Source organism: Ursus arctos, unplaced genomic scaffold, assembly GCF_023065955.2.
Source record: "Ursus arctos isolate Adak ecotype North America unplaced genomic scaffold, UrsArc2.0 scaffold_33, whole genome shotgun sequence".
In the NCBI taxonomy this organism is placed as follows: domain Eukaryota; kingdom Metazoa; phylum Chordata; class Mammalia; order Carnivora; family Ursidae; genus Ursus; species Ursus arctos.
The window spans coordinates 2372477-2389155 of record NW_026623019.1 but is presented as its reverse complement, the minus strand read 5'-3'; the positions used below and the strand labels follow the sequence as shown (position 1 = coordinate 2389155).

The 16679-nt window shown below is 48.6% G+C and overlaps 2 protein-coding genes across 3 annotated transcripts in view; both read right to left on the bottom strand.

The window, feature by feature from the left end:
- Nucleotides 1-10424, bottom strand: part of SECISBP2 (SECIS binding protein 2) — a 48911-nt gene extending 38487 nt beyond the window's left edge. Inside the window, exons 1-6 of one of the 2 annotated variants that reach the window (XM_026519195.4) lie at nucleotides 10286-10424; nucleotides 9246-9391; nucleotides 4437-4686; nucleotides 4094-4217; nucleotides 2789-3018; nucleotides 81-162 (exon numbers count right to left, since the gene is read on the bottom strand). In XM_026519195.4, the coding sequence (XP_026374980.2) occupies nucleotides 81-162; nucleotides 2789-3018; nucleotides 4094-4217; nucleotides 4437-4686; nucleotides 9246-9391; nucleotides 10286-10321 (868 nt within the window). In that variant the 5' untranslated portion in view covers nucleotides 10322-10424. The remainder of the gene's footprint in view (nucleotides 1-80; nucleotides 163-2788; nucleotides 3019-4093; nucleotides 4218-4436; nucleotides 4687-9245; nucleotides 9392-10285) is intronic. The other variant, XM_026519196.4, reaches the window with a different exon arrangement.
- Nucleotides 10425-11756: 1332 nt separating this feature from the next.
- CKS2 (CDC28 protein kinase regulatory subunit 2) lies at nucleotides 11757-16491 on the bottom strand. The gene is made up of 3 exons (XM_026519190.4): nucleotides 16296-16491; nucleotides 13337-13464; nucleotides 11757-12102 (listed from the first exon to the last, which is right to left on the bottom strand). Exons 1-3 carry the CDS (start codon nucleotides 16352-16354, stop codon nucleotides 12050-12052), a joined length of 240 nt encoding a protein of 79 aa, XP_026374975.1. The 5' UTR covers nucleotides 16355-16491; the 3' UTR covers nucleotides 11757-12049.
- Nucleotides 16492-16679: the final 188 nt, after the last annotated feature.

Here is a 16679-nt window from a genome sequence, read left to right as displayed (position 1 = left end):
AAACACTTCTGTTGCACTGAACTAAAAGCAACTTGGAAAACAGGGCACTGGTGTGTTAAAGCTGCCGCAGCCCCTCTTACCTCTGGTACAGGAGGAGGGATCGGCTGCAGCGCTGCTGGTCATGGACTCCGCTGTGTCCGTGCTTCTCACCACCACTTCACCCTAAAAGGCAAACCAGCATCTCTGTACTATTTCAAATTAAAAGTAATCACTTAATTTTTAAACACAGCTTCCCTTGCCATTTGTAAAATCTCCAAAATATATGGTAATTAAAAATTTCAGGGGCGCCTGGGTGGCTCAGTCTGTTGAGCATCCGACTCTTGGTTTTGGCTCGAGTCATGTCGTCAGGGTCGTGAGACTGAGCCCCGCATCGGGCTCCACGCTGGGTGTGGAGCCTGCTTAGGATTCTTTCTCTCCCTCTCCTTCTGCCCCTTCTGCCCCTCCTGCCACACGCCCCCTCCAGCTCTCAGGCTCGGAAAAAAAAAAAAAAAAAAATCCAAGTAAGTAAAAACATACGTAATACCAAGTCTCACTCCTTGGAGGAGAAACCACCCACGGTGTTCAGCTGAGCCCACAGTGTCCCCTACTTCTCTGCCAGGGGGAGAAACGCAGCCTCGCTAAGGGCATCATGGCACACACAACACACAACTTGTAAAAGATCCGTACACGACAGACAAGTTGTGCGTCAGCACAGATGAGCCCCCACCACTTGAGGCCACAGGGCCCCTGGGGGGGGCACTGTTCCCCACGCCCACACACCAAAGTTCTGAAAACCCCATCAGGAGGTCCACAGAGACAGCGAGCGTACAGGGAACATGAGGCAGCCAATGACAAGCAGGCAGGCGAGCACACGACAACAGACCTGAGGGCGGCCTCGGGGTGACCACGGCGCTCAGAGCACCAAGAAACCGGTCCATTCAAATCTGGATGGACTTAAATTCTAACGCTCATATCCTTCAACACTTTTCCCACTATACCATTTCATTGAATCTGAACCCAGTAACAAAAAATAAAATTACTGACACACAGCCTGTTCTTTTAGTAAATATAACTTACACGCTCACCATGGCTTACCTGTCCAAGAACAGTTACTCAAATTGCACAAACCCACAAAGATTCAGGGCAACAAGTTTTCAAGAACTACTTAATGACATGGAAAAATGCCAAAAGTTTTAAAAACTCAAACACAAAGCCATACGTACGCATAACTTCACACTGAGGGGAACCCCCTCAATCCCCACAAGGTACCATTAAAAAAGTTGTAAGTGCTTAACATGGTTTTCTCTTACACAACTTGAGACAATTACAAGTGACCCTTGAGCAACATGGGGGTTGGGGTGCTGACTCCTGGACAGTCAAAACACCACGTGGAACTTCTGATCCCCTAAAACCAACTACTAACAGCCTACTACTGACCGGAACGCTGACCGATCACACAGTTTACACGCATGTTGCACGTCTTATGTATTATACACTATATTCTAACAGTACAATAAGCTAAAGAAAACGTCACTGAGGGAATCATCAGGAAGAGAAAATAGGTTTACAGTACTGTCCTGTGTTTATCAGAAACATCCATGTCTAAGTGCAGTTCAAACCTGTGTTGTTCAAGGTCAACTGTTCATTTTCTTTTAAATATTTCTCTCGTGTTTAAAGATACTACTAAGACAATAAGAAGTTTCTTCTAGAAGAAAAAATTAAAAAAAATTAAAAGTCCACACATAATTCAAGAGTGTGAACACATCCTCAGGCAAGGAGTCCGTACCCCACCTTACGGCACCACGTGCCTCACTTGGTGTCCGGACACACCTGTGTGACCAGTGACCATGACCGCAGCTCCTGGTGGCCTGTCCTACTTCTATAGAGCGCTCACAGGCTCGCGTTATGAGCCCCTCGACGGCTCAGCTACTCCACACTCCCGGCTGGGACCACAGGGGTCACACAGCTGCCAAACCAGATTCTTCTACGCCAGCTGCCAGCCAGCCTTCCTCGTCACGGCTAAGCCACAGGGAAGCGCCACAGCGTCAGGGTCAATGAGTGGGGAACGGGGTATCTTCTGCACACTGCAAGCCGCCCTACCTGCCTCTGGGCGTCAGTGTCCCGGCACGCAAGCGCATTCAAGGACGCAGAATCCCCACTCCATTCAAGAGTGGATGGGAGCTGCCTCCTTCCTTGTCTCCTCCTCCTCCTTGCCCTCCCACCCTCTCTCCGCAGAAATCTGTGAGAAGCCACCTGAGGGACTATGAACCTGATGATGCTTTTTCCCAGAACCTGGATGGACTAAAACTCCAAGACCAAACGTGGAACACGGTATATTTTAAAATCATTAAGTGGCAAACAAAACATACAGTGATTACTTCTGCGGAGTTCGTGATCTCACCAATGACAGAAGTATGGATAAACAGCCTGGAAAAATCAGAGGCTACTCATGCAGTCTGACATGCAGTCACTGATGGATGAAAAGAATCTGTCTACTGGTAAACGTGCTGTCGGAATGCAGTGCTGGGAGGGAGGTGATCACCAGGGGCTGTCTACACAGTGGGACCTGTGCCGGAGTCAGGCCTCCGTCCCCTGCAGCTAGCAAGCACAAGGAAGCTCATTAGATGATTCTTTTAAAAGAACAGCTGTACTAGGGGCCACTTGGGCAGGAAAGAGTCCAAGCAGAAGGTCCTCACAAGGAAGCCAGGCCCCCACAGGAAGATGCAGTGTCCCGTGAAGCACCTGCAAAGGGGAGAAGGAAGGAAGGGAGAGAGGAGGAAGAGGGAGACAGAGGAGGCCCCACACTCACCTCTGCTGTCACCACGGCAGGTTTCACCACCTCTCTGAGAAGAGAAAGGTCAGCTGAGGCAGAGCGCAGAGGCCCCCACATGGGCTGCTTTTGGGTCTCTGAGATCTCACTGTTCTCCGGACCCTGCAGTTCAGGAAAGTCCAGCCTGGTAAATTCAAACTCAGGTTTGGAGGCAGATCCACTCTTTTCAACAATTCTGGATTTCCTGTCTGTTCGTCTCTGATAAGCATCTGTATTTACAGAATCAAAAGAGGTGAAAATGTAGGTGTTGTGTGAAGACCCGTCCTCGCACCTCAAAGCAGGGCGGGAAGTCTATCGCCGTTGACGCGCTAACACGGGACTGTCCGAATGCCCTCCTTCTGCTAGTGTTGCCAACCTGCGTAACGGTGGGAAACAGACATGACCGGAAGCGCCAGCTGCTCTGGCTGGGCCACCAGGCAGAAAAAAGCAAAGCACGCTGCAAACCTGAGGCGTAAGAATAATTAGATCAGGTTGCAGTAACTAGTTCAACTTTAGAATTATGCCTAAAATCTGGAAGAAAGCAAGTAGAAATGAACTTGGAATCTCTTCCCCATCCCTCCCCTTCAAATACAAATGAATCCTGATGTGGGCTGTAAGGCCATGAAGCCAGTCATTACAGTTAACTGTTCAACTTTCCTTGCAAACTTCCATGTGCCCAATGGTTTCTGAGTAAAATCAACAGAGAAAAACTTACACACCAAGTGATGTAAGTTAAACATGTAAATAAATCGGTCATTCTCAGTAAATACGCTATTACAAAGGTTTCAGCTCTTTTTATAGATAAGCCATCAAACTGCACTCGACTGTAACTTACACCATACAGAACCACTAGTTTTGAGCCACAGCCTGGAATAGTCGTTTCCAAGGCCAGAGCAGACACGTGTCCCGAGTAACTACACCGCCCCAGGTTTGCTATCGCTCAGGATGGGATTCAAACCGCAAACTCTGCCCCCTATGAAAAAGTGTCCCAACAGAACGCCAGAGAAGCTATTTCAGGAATGAACATGGTCAAATACAGTATAAAGGATGTGGCTGTGATTTGCTTAAGGACGTGTTTTGAGGCCCGTGGGTGTCACCTACTTGCCATGTGACTTTGGGCCGGTTCCCGCACACGCTAGGGCACACCCCAGAGCCCCCCCACAACGGGTCCCTCCCCGGGCGGAGACGCCTCTAGGATCCCAACCAGAGTCCAATGGCCTCCACAGAAACAGGTACAAAGCACAGTGACATTTCTGGGGCAGGCGGAGAAGGACGATTTAACATCAGAGAGTCTGTCATTTTCACCTGGTTTCGAGTTAGTGTCAGTGTGAACGGACACAGGATGTGAACCTCTAACTGATTTTATATCAGATGACAGAGACCCGTCAGCCTTCTTGCTGTCAAACTTTCGCTCATCATACGTTTTTTTCTGCGGGAAAAATTAAAAAGTCACATGAATTAAGAAAACCAGCGTCATAAAAAAGGCTTAAAGTTAGAAATCCGTAAGTATTCACAACAACCATTTCAATAAAGGATAAACAAAAATCAATTTAAATACACTAAAGAGATTAACAATACTTAAACACGTGAGAATCGACCAGCTCTTCACATTTTAAACGCTACGCTAACCACCACCGCGGCGTGCTACCTTGAACAGGGCTTTCGTGTCTGGTGGGAGAGGGCACATCTGCTCGCCTCGCGGCTTCACAGTCTGAAAACCGCGGTACGCACTGGGGTGGCCGTAAGCATACTGGGAGCCGGGCACCGGGCAGACGCTCTGCGCACACTCCACGCGGTAAGGAGGATAGCTGCACGGATGACGAGCCAGCTCAGAAGATAAATACTGAGGCGGAAAAGCTGAAGCTCCAAAGGCCACATCTTCAGTACAGAGCTTCTGCCTAAAGAAGAAGGGTACGTTCTAGTTAAGATTTCACACCACAAACCAAGGAGCTCTTCTGTAAGCAGCACATTTAAAGTCTCTATCATTTTTGAGGTCATTCGCTCTGGCACTGAGCTACCTTTCATAGTGAAATAAAAGCTTCCGGCGTTTCTTTTTTGCCCAGTGCCGCATGCTCACTCCTGCGCTGAGCACCCACGGCAGGACCGTGGCACAACGTGAAGCAGCATAGCCCAGGGACACCTCAGCAGCTCCGCACTCGCACACCGTCAGATGTTTGCAAAAGCCACCCGCAGCCGCCCAGGCCTAAAAGGCCATCCAGACCATTCTCTCTGCAGAGGAGGCTTTCACAGAGCCCCCACCGTCCCATCCAACCTTCAGCCCGAGCACCACATCCTGCGCATTTCGGCCTCGCGGGGCCAGAGCTGGAAGGGGACACTGCACCCATGGTGGCCTGGGAACTGCAACCCACCGGCGAGAGGGGCACCATCTGTGGATGCTGCCGCGCCCCCGTTTGCTCGAGCTGCTAGGCTAAACTGAAATATAATTTAACACTGATTTTGTAAGCGAATTTGGTATTCAGCCAGAGGCTTCGATCCTCTTGCAAAGAAAGACGATCCAATGGTGAAACGCTGAGCAGATGAGCTAGGACGCGAGACACACCCTTCTCATTCCCACAAATGAGCACCAGCAGATGCTTCTGTGACTTCCCAGAGCTGAACATCTTCTTGCAGAAAATCAGCGGAATCCCAAAGGGTGCCGGTCCCTTTAGAAAGGCAGGAAAATCAGAGCTAATGATGAGACATCCTGCACGATCTTCTCACTGCTGGATCGCCAGCGGGTACGGGCACAGGCAGCGCTCAAATACGGAGTATTTCTGCTCGGGGGCAAGGAAGGGCCTGCACTGCAAGACAAAGGAGTCACCACCCACACCAGAAACCCACTTACCAGAAGGTTCCCTGCATCCACGTACATGCAGTACCTAAGTGGACAGCCTGCGACATTTTACAGTAAGTTCACACCCAAGAAGATCGCTCACTAACTCTAGTAAAGAACTATTCCTAAGGAAAAACCAAGAAAAACCCTTTTTACCGTGCCTTTTTCAGTACACCTGGCCTAGTGCTGCTCTTTGCAGAGAAGAAAACAATTTAAAGCATCATCCTGCTCCTAGCTGTGAATCTCTGTTTTATTTTATTTGAAGCTCAGAAAATCTAAGGGGCGGGAGAATCTGTTCTTCACAAGGGAGGGGGGCAAAGAGGGGCTGATTGCAAAATATAGTAAAAAAGATAATATTCCAAGTCCAAAAACCAGATAAATGAACAGAAATTTAGGTAAAGCGGGAAAGGGAGGCAGGGTGCTGCAGTTGGGAAGGCTGTGTCATCCAGCAACCCTGCGTCCGTGAGCCCAGAGCCCTCAGTTTGGGTCCTGGCTCGATTTAAAATCTGGTGTTCCACTATGCACAAGTCTTCACTGGTCTTTCTTCCACTGGGAAGTTGGTATTTTTGCTTTCCATCCAAGGCCAATACGATTATATGCAGAGAACATCACCCAGTAAAGTCTCACAGCAACAACCCACAGCATCCGTTGAGGCTTCGAGCGGCCTGTCTGTAAAATTTCAGCTGCCACAAACTGCCCAGACGGCCCCCCCAGCACAGAACACACGCCTGTGCGCCTACCATCTCACCCAGCCTCGGTTTATATCAGCAGCACTTCTCCTACAGCTAGTCCGCCCTCCCTCTCCCCTGTACCCAGAGTACCCACTGACGTCTCTGTCCACTTCCCCCTCCCCACCCCTACCAACCGTCCTGCGTCTCCAGGACATCCTTCCTGCAAGCCCAGTTGCCTCCCCGCCACAGCATCTGTGGGTCTGGCCCTTCTGTCACATCACCTGAAAAGCTCCACCAGCCTGGACTTGCAACCCCGTCCCACCTTCCAAAAGGCTCATCCGTGGAGGGCCCTCCTCGGCACTTCCCCTTTCCCTCCAGTCAGACTCGGAGTCCAAACCTCTCCTAGCCCCGCTCAGACTCCATATACCTACTTGCAGTCCTGCACTTCGCCAGCTCCGAGCCTCGCTCTCCAACCCACAGGTGGTTCACACCCAACAGTTCGCTCCTCCCTATCTGGCACTGGAGTCCAAACTGAACTTCTGATCCCCAAACGGGCCCTCTTCCCACCCCTCACTCTGCATGTACTCAGCCGGAAACCGCCACAGCCCCTCTCCCACCAACACCCACACAGACCACCAGGGAGCCATTCTCCTGACAGCAGGCCTTCACGTATTTCTTCCCTACTTTCAGTACGTGGAACCCAATCCGAGCCTTCAAGCCCCTCTCTGTTCAAGTTGAACGAGAATCCAGAAGTGAGCAACCCGACACCATGTAAGACACAACCAGCAGTGCCCTACCTCCTACCGAGCACACCTGGTCTTTGCGGCTGCACCGTGCGGGCTCCTCCAAGCACTTTGCCTGGTCCTTTGTCCTCGACAGTCCCCCAACAGTATCGCACAGGTCCCTGCCGTCAGGCCACGTGTCAGGCACTAGCCGCCCCTCCAGCCACCAAACAGACCAGAGCCACACTCCGTCCAGGACTACTAGTTCTCACAGCTGAGACTTCCACTCAGAAGCACCCAGAGCAGACAGCAGACCACGACACACTGAAATGCTCAGCAAACACCTGCCACCAGCAGTGGCAGCAGCTTTCGGGAGCTCGACTGAACGCAGGTCAGAAGAACAGATGGTCATTCTGCTTCGGGCACTGCCTACCTGAATGACTATGAACACACGTTTCTAGCCCCAGTTTCTCAGGTGTGAAAATAACATTACACCTCCCGCCTACCTCCTGGACTGAGACCGGCAGTGGGACCAGCAGGAAAGACAACATATGTTCCTTATGGAAAACACTACTTCTTTTTTTCGTTGCAGAGATCTCCATTTACAGGAAACCTGGCTCAAGCAGACTTCTTAGCCTCCATCGGAATGGACTAGGTAATCAGTTCTCAAACAGGTAAGCATCCCCATTTTGTCCCTTTCAAAGGCTCCTGTCCTTCCTACCCTTGGCCCTCTGCTTTCATGCCTCTTTTGTCCTTAATTGTTTTCTCATCAGGAAGGAATATTGTCAGCCAATCTTTTCCTTGGTATAAATAATTTTAAAAAAAAGTCAAAACTATAAAAGGATAAGAGATTAAGAAACCTAATTTTTATTTTTATTTTTTTAAGATTTTTATTTATTCGACAGAGAGAGACAGCCAGTGAGAGAGGGAACACCGGCAGGGGGAGTGGGAGAGGAAGAAGCAGGCTTCAAGCAGAGGAGCCTGATGTGGGGCTCGAGCCCATAACGCCGGGATCACGCCCTAAGCCGAAGGCAGACGCCCAACGACTGAGCCACCCAGGCGCCCCAAGAAACCTAATTTTTAAATTCAGCAGTGCACATCCTTAAGCTTCTGATTCGTCTCAATTCATGCTACTTCCAGAACATTACTTTAGCTGTAGGAATGTTTTCCACCTTTATTTTGGGGTCACTAGAATCCCACCCAGCAGATGGCTTTGAATCCTTGTCACTCACTGAAATATATTTTATACTTTGTGAACCACCCAAGGTAGGGAACAATTCAAATGAGACCCATGCCAACCTTCCTTTAACAAAGGATGAAATCACAGTGGAAAACTTGAGTATTCCTAGCAAAGCACGTACAGGCAGAACTTCAACTTTGTCAAAAAATACAACCTATATACACCAAACAACTCGATGGTTTTATTATTCATTCCAAATTTCGTTCTTGTGAATACAAATCTAGAATTTATATGAAGTATATAATCGACACTATGCAAGTATGAAAAAGAAACACGTACAACCCACATCAAAGGAACATAAAGACAAGGATTCTTACATAAAGATGCAAACCTTTAAAAAATCTACAAGTACTCTACACAATTACATGAAAGGTTTAATGCACGTTTTTCTAAATACAGCTATTAACGGAAACCATTGTATAAATACCTAAAGAATGAAACTTGAGAAGGAAAAGGAAAACTGAAAAACCAACATAAGCCAAACTTCTCGAATCTAGCTCCACGGGACGTTTATAAAGAAAAATGGTGGAAAGCGAAACTCAGCTATTTCCAAAGAACTATCCAACAAAAGAGCAGCCACGGTTGCAAGCCCCCACTCCTTCCCCAAGCAAGACTTTACAGTGTTACACCCTACAACCACACAGCATGCTGATTTCTCTGGGCTTGTCTTTGCCCCGTTTCCTCTCTACACCCCCAGCCATCTCATCTCCCGTAAGATGTGATACAGTTTCAGACCCCATCACAAATGAATCCTGAGACTCCATTTCCTACTAGTGAATACAACGCAACCTCCACACTTTCTCTGCCCAAAATAACTGTATCAGTCTGGAGAGCTGAGGTTTGTTTTTGGTGCAGGACACAGTGAAGTTGTGCCACTGGCTCAGGCCCTTCTTGGCCATACTGAGAACATTAACCATGTTAGGTGCAGCCTACTTCAAAGTGTAATCCCCATTCCGTCCCAGGAAGGCAAGACATTGAGAAGGATACATACTCAGGTACAGGGAGCTCCTGAACACACGGATAGTAGGTGGCTGCACAGCTAGGGAACACACGTGCTTCCGAAGACTCTGACCACGCCACACTGAGCCCAGCAAATTTGGGGACAAACGGTTTGACATCTGCTGACAACTTGATGCCCTGAGGAAAAAAGGGGGGGGGGGTTGACTACATACATTTAGAGGTAAAGCAAATGTGAACAAAAAAACCCAAGGGAAGTCGCTGGGTTCTAGCAATCCCAAAAATGCCAATCCCAGGACTGTCTGTTGTTCAAATACTTCCACCTCATAATAACAAGAATCTGTTGGCTAACAACTTCTTCCCCAATGCTAAAAAAAGTGGTCTACTAAATATTAGGGGGGGGGCAAGCAATTAAAGTGGAAATAAAATCCAATAAAAGTGGCAGAGTTCGGACAACTTACAACGTTCCCTGAGCCTTAACCTGCAGTACGGATGTGTCACCTTCTCCGCGATAGTTACGGATAACCGAGAACCGAAAACTGCCATGGGTAAACCCAGTCGCGGAACTGGGGACTCAGACACTCAAACGCATACGGAAGTTTATTTCCATCAAATTTCTCAAAAAAGAAAAGTTACATAAATCCTTGACTTGTCACTCAACGAACCACGAAGAGTTGTTTTGTAAAAGCAAAACCGAGACCAGCTAGAAGGACATTCTGCTGTCACAAAGCCTTGGGATTTGAACGTAAAATCTGCTCTTCTGGTCTTCGGAGCCGCACTGCCAGACTGACTTTCCCGGACACTAGAAACCGCAGTTTCTAATCCGTTGGAAGGACGACTGGCGCGGCCGCCAGGGCTCCATCTAGCGGCCCGGCCCAGCAGGCCGAGCGCAGGCTAGAGCTTCAGCCAACGTTTGCGGGACTCCCGGACGCGAGCGAGGCGAGCCGGCGCGGGGGCGCATTCCCGGGCGCCCGCGTCCTCCCCCGGATAACCGCGACCGCCCCGACGCCCCGCGCTGTCCCCCGCCCGCCTCCGTCCCGACGCCCGACCCCCACTCTGGGGCGCCGTCCTCACCTCGCCCACGGGCTCCCGAGGCGCCTCCGACGCCATGGCGCGCGGCTCGGAGAAAGCCCGACCCGGAGGCCAGCAGCCGCCCCGTCGGCTGGCGGCACAGACGCGCGGCGCTCTCGCGCCCCGCTTTTCCGCCTTCGGAGCGGACGCCAGGAAGTGCGTCACAGAAACGCGCCCCGACCCGCCCAGCGTCCCCCCCCCCCCCGCTTCCGGCCGGAAGTGCGCGTGCCGGCGACCTCGGCCCCCGCATGGCGGCGGCGTCCTGGGTGCTGCCCTTCCCTCGGAAGAGGCAGCGGTGGGCTCCGGGACGCAGCCGGGCCGGGGACACTCGAAGGCGAAGGCCGTGGACTCCAGGCCCAGGAGGATCTGGTGCAGTCAACTGCCAGGGGCTGGAGCACTGAGCAGTAAATACGGAAGAGAATTCCCAGACTGCTCAGTACCTTTCAGTTATTGGGAACAGCGGTGCGGCCTGGCGGGGGCTGAGCAGGGGTGGGTCCGCGCGGGAGCGGGGGGGAGGGGGGCTGGAAGCTGGGTTAGGTATACAAGCTGGGAATCTCAGCGTTGCCCCTGCAGGGAGGCCCGAGTTAGTTACTACCAGGTAGGTACTATTCAAAGCAGCAAATGGCGGGCTGCGCCCAGTTCCCCCCCCAAGGTGTTCCAGCGCGGGATCACAGGTGGATCACAGGTGGATCCCGCAGGTGGATTAAACATGCATGAACACGCCCCGACGGGCCTAGCGTGGGGCAGTTACCCTTGTTGGGGTCTGCTGCGGGATCACCGCTCCCTTTGCTTAGCAATCCCGGCGTCTTCCTGGTCTTCCTGGCATGCTAGCCCGGGACTTGTAGGGGATGGGTCCCACCGGGGGGAGAGGGGGCGGGGAGAAGTAGGTTCTGGGCTGCTGCTCAGCACCACCTGTACCGTTTCCCTGTCCTATTTCTGTACAGACACCCCTTTCTCAGGAGAGGAGCATACAGAGGACCGCCAGACTCGGGTGTTTACTAGCAGCTCATTTCAAAGTTTTACACAGCACAGCAAATAAGAAAGCCTGTATTTGCATTAACTCAGGAATACTTCTGTAGCAGATAGACAATTTACAAGCAGACACAAACTACGTATGGAATGTTTTACATTTTAAAATGCTGTGCGTTTTTATAGGAAACATTATCCCTACTTGGCACATGTAGTAAAACAGAAACAAGGATAAGTGGTTTCCCTCAAGGCCACTAGATGTGCCAGTCCTTAGACACAACTGCACAGTTCTCCAAGCTCTAAACTATCAGTAGACCTATGAAGTGTCTCCATTAAACTGTTTCTCCGTAAGTGAATTAAGTCATACCCTCCCCAAACCAAGCTATTTTAAACCCATTTAATCTTATTTCTTTAAAATTATTTCCTCCAGACCAAAATTATAGAACTGAAATTATCTAACAACCTCGATAGACACAAGTTAACCTTAAAAAAATAAACCCCATAACTTGAATGATAAATGCAACATACAAACTTTATTTAACAAAAAGTAACAGGCAAAGTCAAACAGGCACTTATATTAAAGAGAAAAACCGACTAGAAGAAATTTTATCTTAAACACCTTATAATAACCTACTTGCAGTTGCATTTAACTGAGCTTTGTTGCTGTGAAGAATACAGCTCATGCACAGGTATGGATCAACAATTTGTACATTTTTTCAAGTATTCACTGAATACTACCTTATATACACATATACATTAAATTTGAAAAAGATTTAATTGACGATCCCCAGATAGACTTCATTTTTGTTGCTCTTTTGGAAGAGGTCGTCTAAAGAGAAGAATATGTGGTTCTGTGGAAACAAAATATTTTATATAATTTTAATACAATATGGTTAATTTTCATTCATTCAACCAAAAATTCAGATTCTCAGTTAAACCAAAATAAATCAATGATCAACTGTCACTTATCGAAATATCTGAAATAAATTTTGTTTGAAAAGTCACTGTCAACTATAAACAGAAGAAAACCACCTGATGATGAGAACATTCCCCAGTGTTTTATTTAGTTTTACCTACCCTGGAAAAAGAAATGCTAAGTAGAGAAGCCACTTTGGGGAGAATGGTTTCTACCCTTTAGACTCTCAATTCCAGTGAAAAGGAAAGACACCTAACACCAAATTCAAAACCCACCAGCCTGTAAAAAGTGCAGATCCTAGGGGCCCATTCCCAAAGATTCTGTTTCATTAGGTGGGAGTCTAGGACTCTGACGTTCCTCATGTGCTCTGGTATTAGCTGGATAAAGAGCTTTTGAACTCCGATACAATGCCCCAAATCCCAAGAAAGTTTTAAGTCACTATCTGATGCTATTGCTGCTTTTCTTTAACAAGAGCAGAAAACAACTCCAGTTCCACCTAATTCTGTTTCTATAGCATGCCCTCAAATTTTGCTCAAAGCATCATAAAATGTTTAAGTTACATTTATTTATTGATAACACAAAAGCAGAATTTAACCCCACGAGTTTTAGTTTACCATTTCGTATCTGGAAAACTCTCTGGTAAAATTCACACAACAATACAAACACTCATAACACGTAACACACACAGCAAGGTTCACTTACTAGGTTACCTTATTTCACCTTAATGTGGTAGATCCCAATTATGCTTTAACAGAATGCTAAAGGCAAAGACAAATCCCTTCAAATTGCATTAACTTCTATGCAAAGAACTTAAGGACACTTAAGATGTCTTAAGTTCTTAGTTTTCAAAGAGACAGGACACCAGAATTATACTTACAACAAAATACTATTAATAATGACACATTTTAAAATAAAACAGAATTGCCTTTTTTTTTTAACTCCTTATCTTTCTGCAGGTAGAATAATGCATTACTTTCATTTGTGGTATTATTTATGACAAAACTGGAATTCTTCCTAGGGAGGAAAGGAATCAGCCATTCAAGAATAGTCAAACTTACCCGGGTTACTTTGGGAATACCACTGAATGTCAATATTACTTAACAATTTTCAACAACCACAACCACTACTATTTTATTTCAGTTGATGCCTTCCTAAATGGCAACACCTACCTGGCTCATGAATCATGTAATGAACCCAGCCTAGACTCTGTTGGACACCAAGTCTCCTCCACTCCTCTTCAGACATCAGATGGGTTTTCGGGACTTGTTTGGAAAGTTCTCTGGGTAACATGACATGCCTGTTAAGACATAGAGCCAAGTATTAGTAAATATATCTTTCCTACAAATGATCACTTTATAAATACATTTTTAGGATACTTAATATTTGAGTTCAAAACAAAGATCTTTCAAGGAACTCTTATTACATTACTATTAGCATCAATCTTGAGGACTGTCTACTACCTTTAATTCTGATTTTTGATGGCCTAATGTTGAAAATAGGCAGAATATACAGTCCAAAAGCAGAAGGCATTTTGTTTAGGATTCACCTTTTCTTTTTTCTTCTCTAAGAGACTGCTTGCTACTGTTTCAATGTTCTTCAGGAATAGAATCCCCCAAACCCAAGTTGGGCTCATGGTTATCCAAAACATCCCATCCTCCCCCACAGCTACCTCTGGTAACTTAGATCCTGGCCAACAGGATATAAGGAGAAAATACACAACTTATGGAAATGGTCTTCAAAAGGAAAACATGCCCAACTCCTTTCCTTCTTCTTTCCTGTTGGTTTTTATGAAGCAGACTGATGTGATCAGGGAGCCAGAGAAGCCATCTGACTACAGAAGCATAAGCTGAGCATGGTTTCCGATTATAAAACCATCGTCCCATGTAGACTTTTACATAAGAGGAAACCCATGTAGACTTTACATAAGAGGAAAAAATATCTAATCTGTTAGTTAATTTGGGTTTCCCATTACTCAATATTACAGATCTCTAGTAGATGAGTCCTTGTATACTCCACAAATTGCTTTGTTCAAATTAAAAGCAACAAGCAAACCCAAGTCCCACGTATATACGTGTACCTGGCAACCCTGCACAAAGACTTTTTCTGATAAGATACTAACTTCTACCCAAATAACCTAGATCCAAAACTTAAGTTTTTTTGGTTAGGAAGTTCAACGTCAAAGCATCAAGAACATGTACAATTGTAGCTTTGTAAAATTCTTAAAGACAAGTCTGCACCCCCTCTTAACTGCAGTAAAATGTTCTTACAATCACAATTCCCAGACCCGTTTTTACCATTTTCAGTAGCAGTAAAGTTATACAGTCATCGACAATCACTAACCAAAGTTTTTGACCATTATAAAATGTCTATCTACCTGAAAGTCAGTTGGCTATGAGGGTGAGAAAGGTGCAATCTGGTCAGTCACAGTTTCTGGCACAAAAGACAATTGAACCCAAAACCCATTCATTATAAACACTAAACAGTCATCAACCTAAACTCTGGTCTGTGGCTGGTGAATTAAATACCCATTTTATATTATTCACACAAAAGAAGTGAGCCTTAGAACAACTGTATCATGTTGCTAGATGAGGCCACCAAATGAAATTATGCTTACTATTTTTTACTAATTCCAGTGAACTACAGTTGACCCTTGAACAACAGGAGGTTAGGGGCGCTGACCTCCCCCACTTCCCTATCCCCCCCCCCGCACAGATGAAAACCTACATGTAACATCTGACTCCCCCAAAACTTAATTACTGATAGCCAACCTTTGACCCAAAGCCTTACTGATGACATAGCCAATTAACATGTATTTTGTACATTATCTTGAAATGTTGCTCTAACATCTACTTTTAGGGCTCTGCAAATAATCTCATTTCTACCTTCTACGTTAATTACCGATTGGCCTCAAAAAGAAATGGAATGCTAGCTAGCGTTTGTAGTCGTATTATGTACGACCGTATAAACGTATCCATGTTACTCAGAAGTCACAACTCCTACCTTTCCCATCAACCACGGAAACAGGCTCACCTTCACCAAGGTCTCTACCTCTACTTTATTTCAGGAAGATCGTTTCCTAACTACAAGTAAGGAAACATTTCCCAAATCCAACGTTTGTTTCTCGGACGGGCTTGCTGAGAGGGGTAGCGGGCCCGCGGGTGGGAGGGGAGGCCAATTAAACCAGAACTACTCAGGTAACACCACAAAATACCATCCAGAGGAGCAGACGATTCATTGTGGAGATAATCTTGAAAAAGCTGATCTACAGCTTTTATGAACTTAAACCCACACGATCCTCTAATACTTGTTCCGGATGCCATCCAACAGACCTAAACCTTGATTTCAATTACAAAAAAAACCCACGCATCTGTAAAATAGGACACGAAGCTTGTATTTACCAAACACAAACCAAACGTGTAAGTGCACACTTCAGAAGAGCTTGCGGCACCACCACGGACGAACTGCCCTGGACCGCAGCTCAAGTCCAGCTCTGACGAGCAGGGGGCTGGAACCCACACCCCCTGAACACCCTCTGCACCTCCCGGGGGGCCGCGACTCTGGCCTGCGACGGCGGAGCGCGGGGTTCCAGCACGAACTCCGGCTACTCCCCCGCCTTGCCCCGGGGCGCGTAAAACTCCACCGCACCACAGCACCTCCACACAAAAGCTAGGCCCCCGGCGGTCGCGCCCTCGCGTCCCCGCCCCCGCCCGGAGCCCCCGCCCAGAGCCCCGCCCGGCCCCCGGGACACGCCGGGAGGTGCCCGCGGCCCCGCCCCGGGCGACTCTTCTCCGCGCTGGGTTCCAGCGCAGATGCCCGCGACGCCGAGGCCCAGAGCCGCCTGGCCGCGCACCGAGGCCGGCGGAGACCCTGCCGGACTGCGGCGGGCGAGGGAAGCGAGCGGAACCCGCAATCCCCGCCCCGCTAGGCCGCCACGAACAAAGGGCGGGGAACGGCGGGCAGCACGCCCCGGCCCGGTCCCCAGGCCCCCGCGCTCCCACCCCGGGCCGCCACCCTGACCCGACCTCGGGCCCTGACCCGAACCCCGGCCGACGCGCTACGACCCCGGTCCCGGTCCCGGTTCCGCCCAGGCCCGCGGCTGAGGCCGTCCCTCCGGCCGGCCCCGCTCACCGGTACTCGTAGTGCTCGTCGAAGTACTTGTCCGAGTAGTAGATCTGCTTGTGGGCCATCCTGCGGGCGGGCGAGAGCAACGGGGCGCGAAGAGCGGGCGCAGCAAGCCACACGTCCACGTCAGGCCAAAGCAACGACTCGACTGCGACCAACCGACCACAGGCCCAACGATCCCGGTTTGAATCCGACAGCCCACTGCTGATTGGACCGAGGCGCCAGCCAATCGCCTCCCGCGCAAACTGTAGGTAGGCGGGACCGGCTCACAGCCTATCGTCACCGACACTCCTCGGCGATATGTCCCATGATCAGCCAATCAGAGACCTGTTGCGAGGTCTCCCGAGGGAAGAAGTGGATGATTGGCAAGACGTGGCGACGGGAAGCTCC

What these genes read in the sequence shown, in the direction of transcription:
- CKS2 (XM_026519190.4), bottom strand. Translation starts at nt 16,354, where the DNA reads ATGGCCCACAAGCAGATCTACTACTCGGACAAGTACTTCGACGAGCAC. An exon ending in GACGAGCACTACGAGTACCG is followed by an intron (nt 13,465 to 16,295) that starts GTGAGCGGGGCC and finishes ATGTCTTAACAG; the next exon opens with GCATGTCATGTTACCCAGAG. An exon ending in TTACATGATTCATGAGCCAG is followed by an intron (nt 12,103 to 13,336) that starts GTAGGTGTTGCC and finishes TTGTTTCCACAG; the next exon opens with AACCACATATTCTTCTCTTT.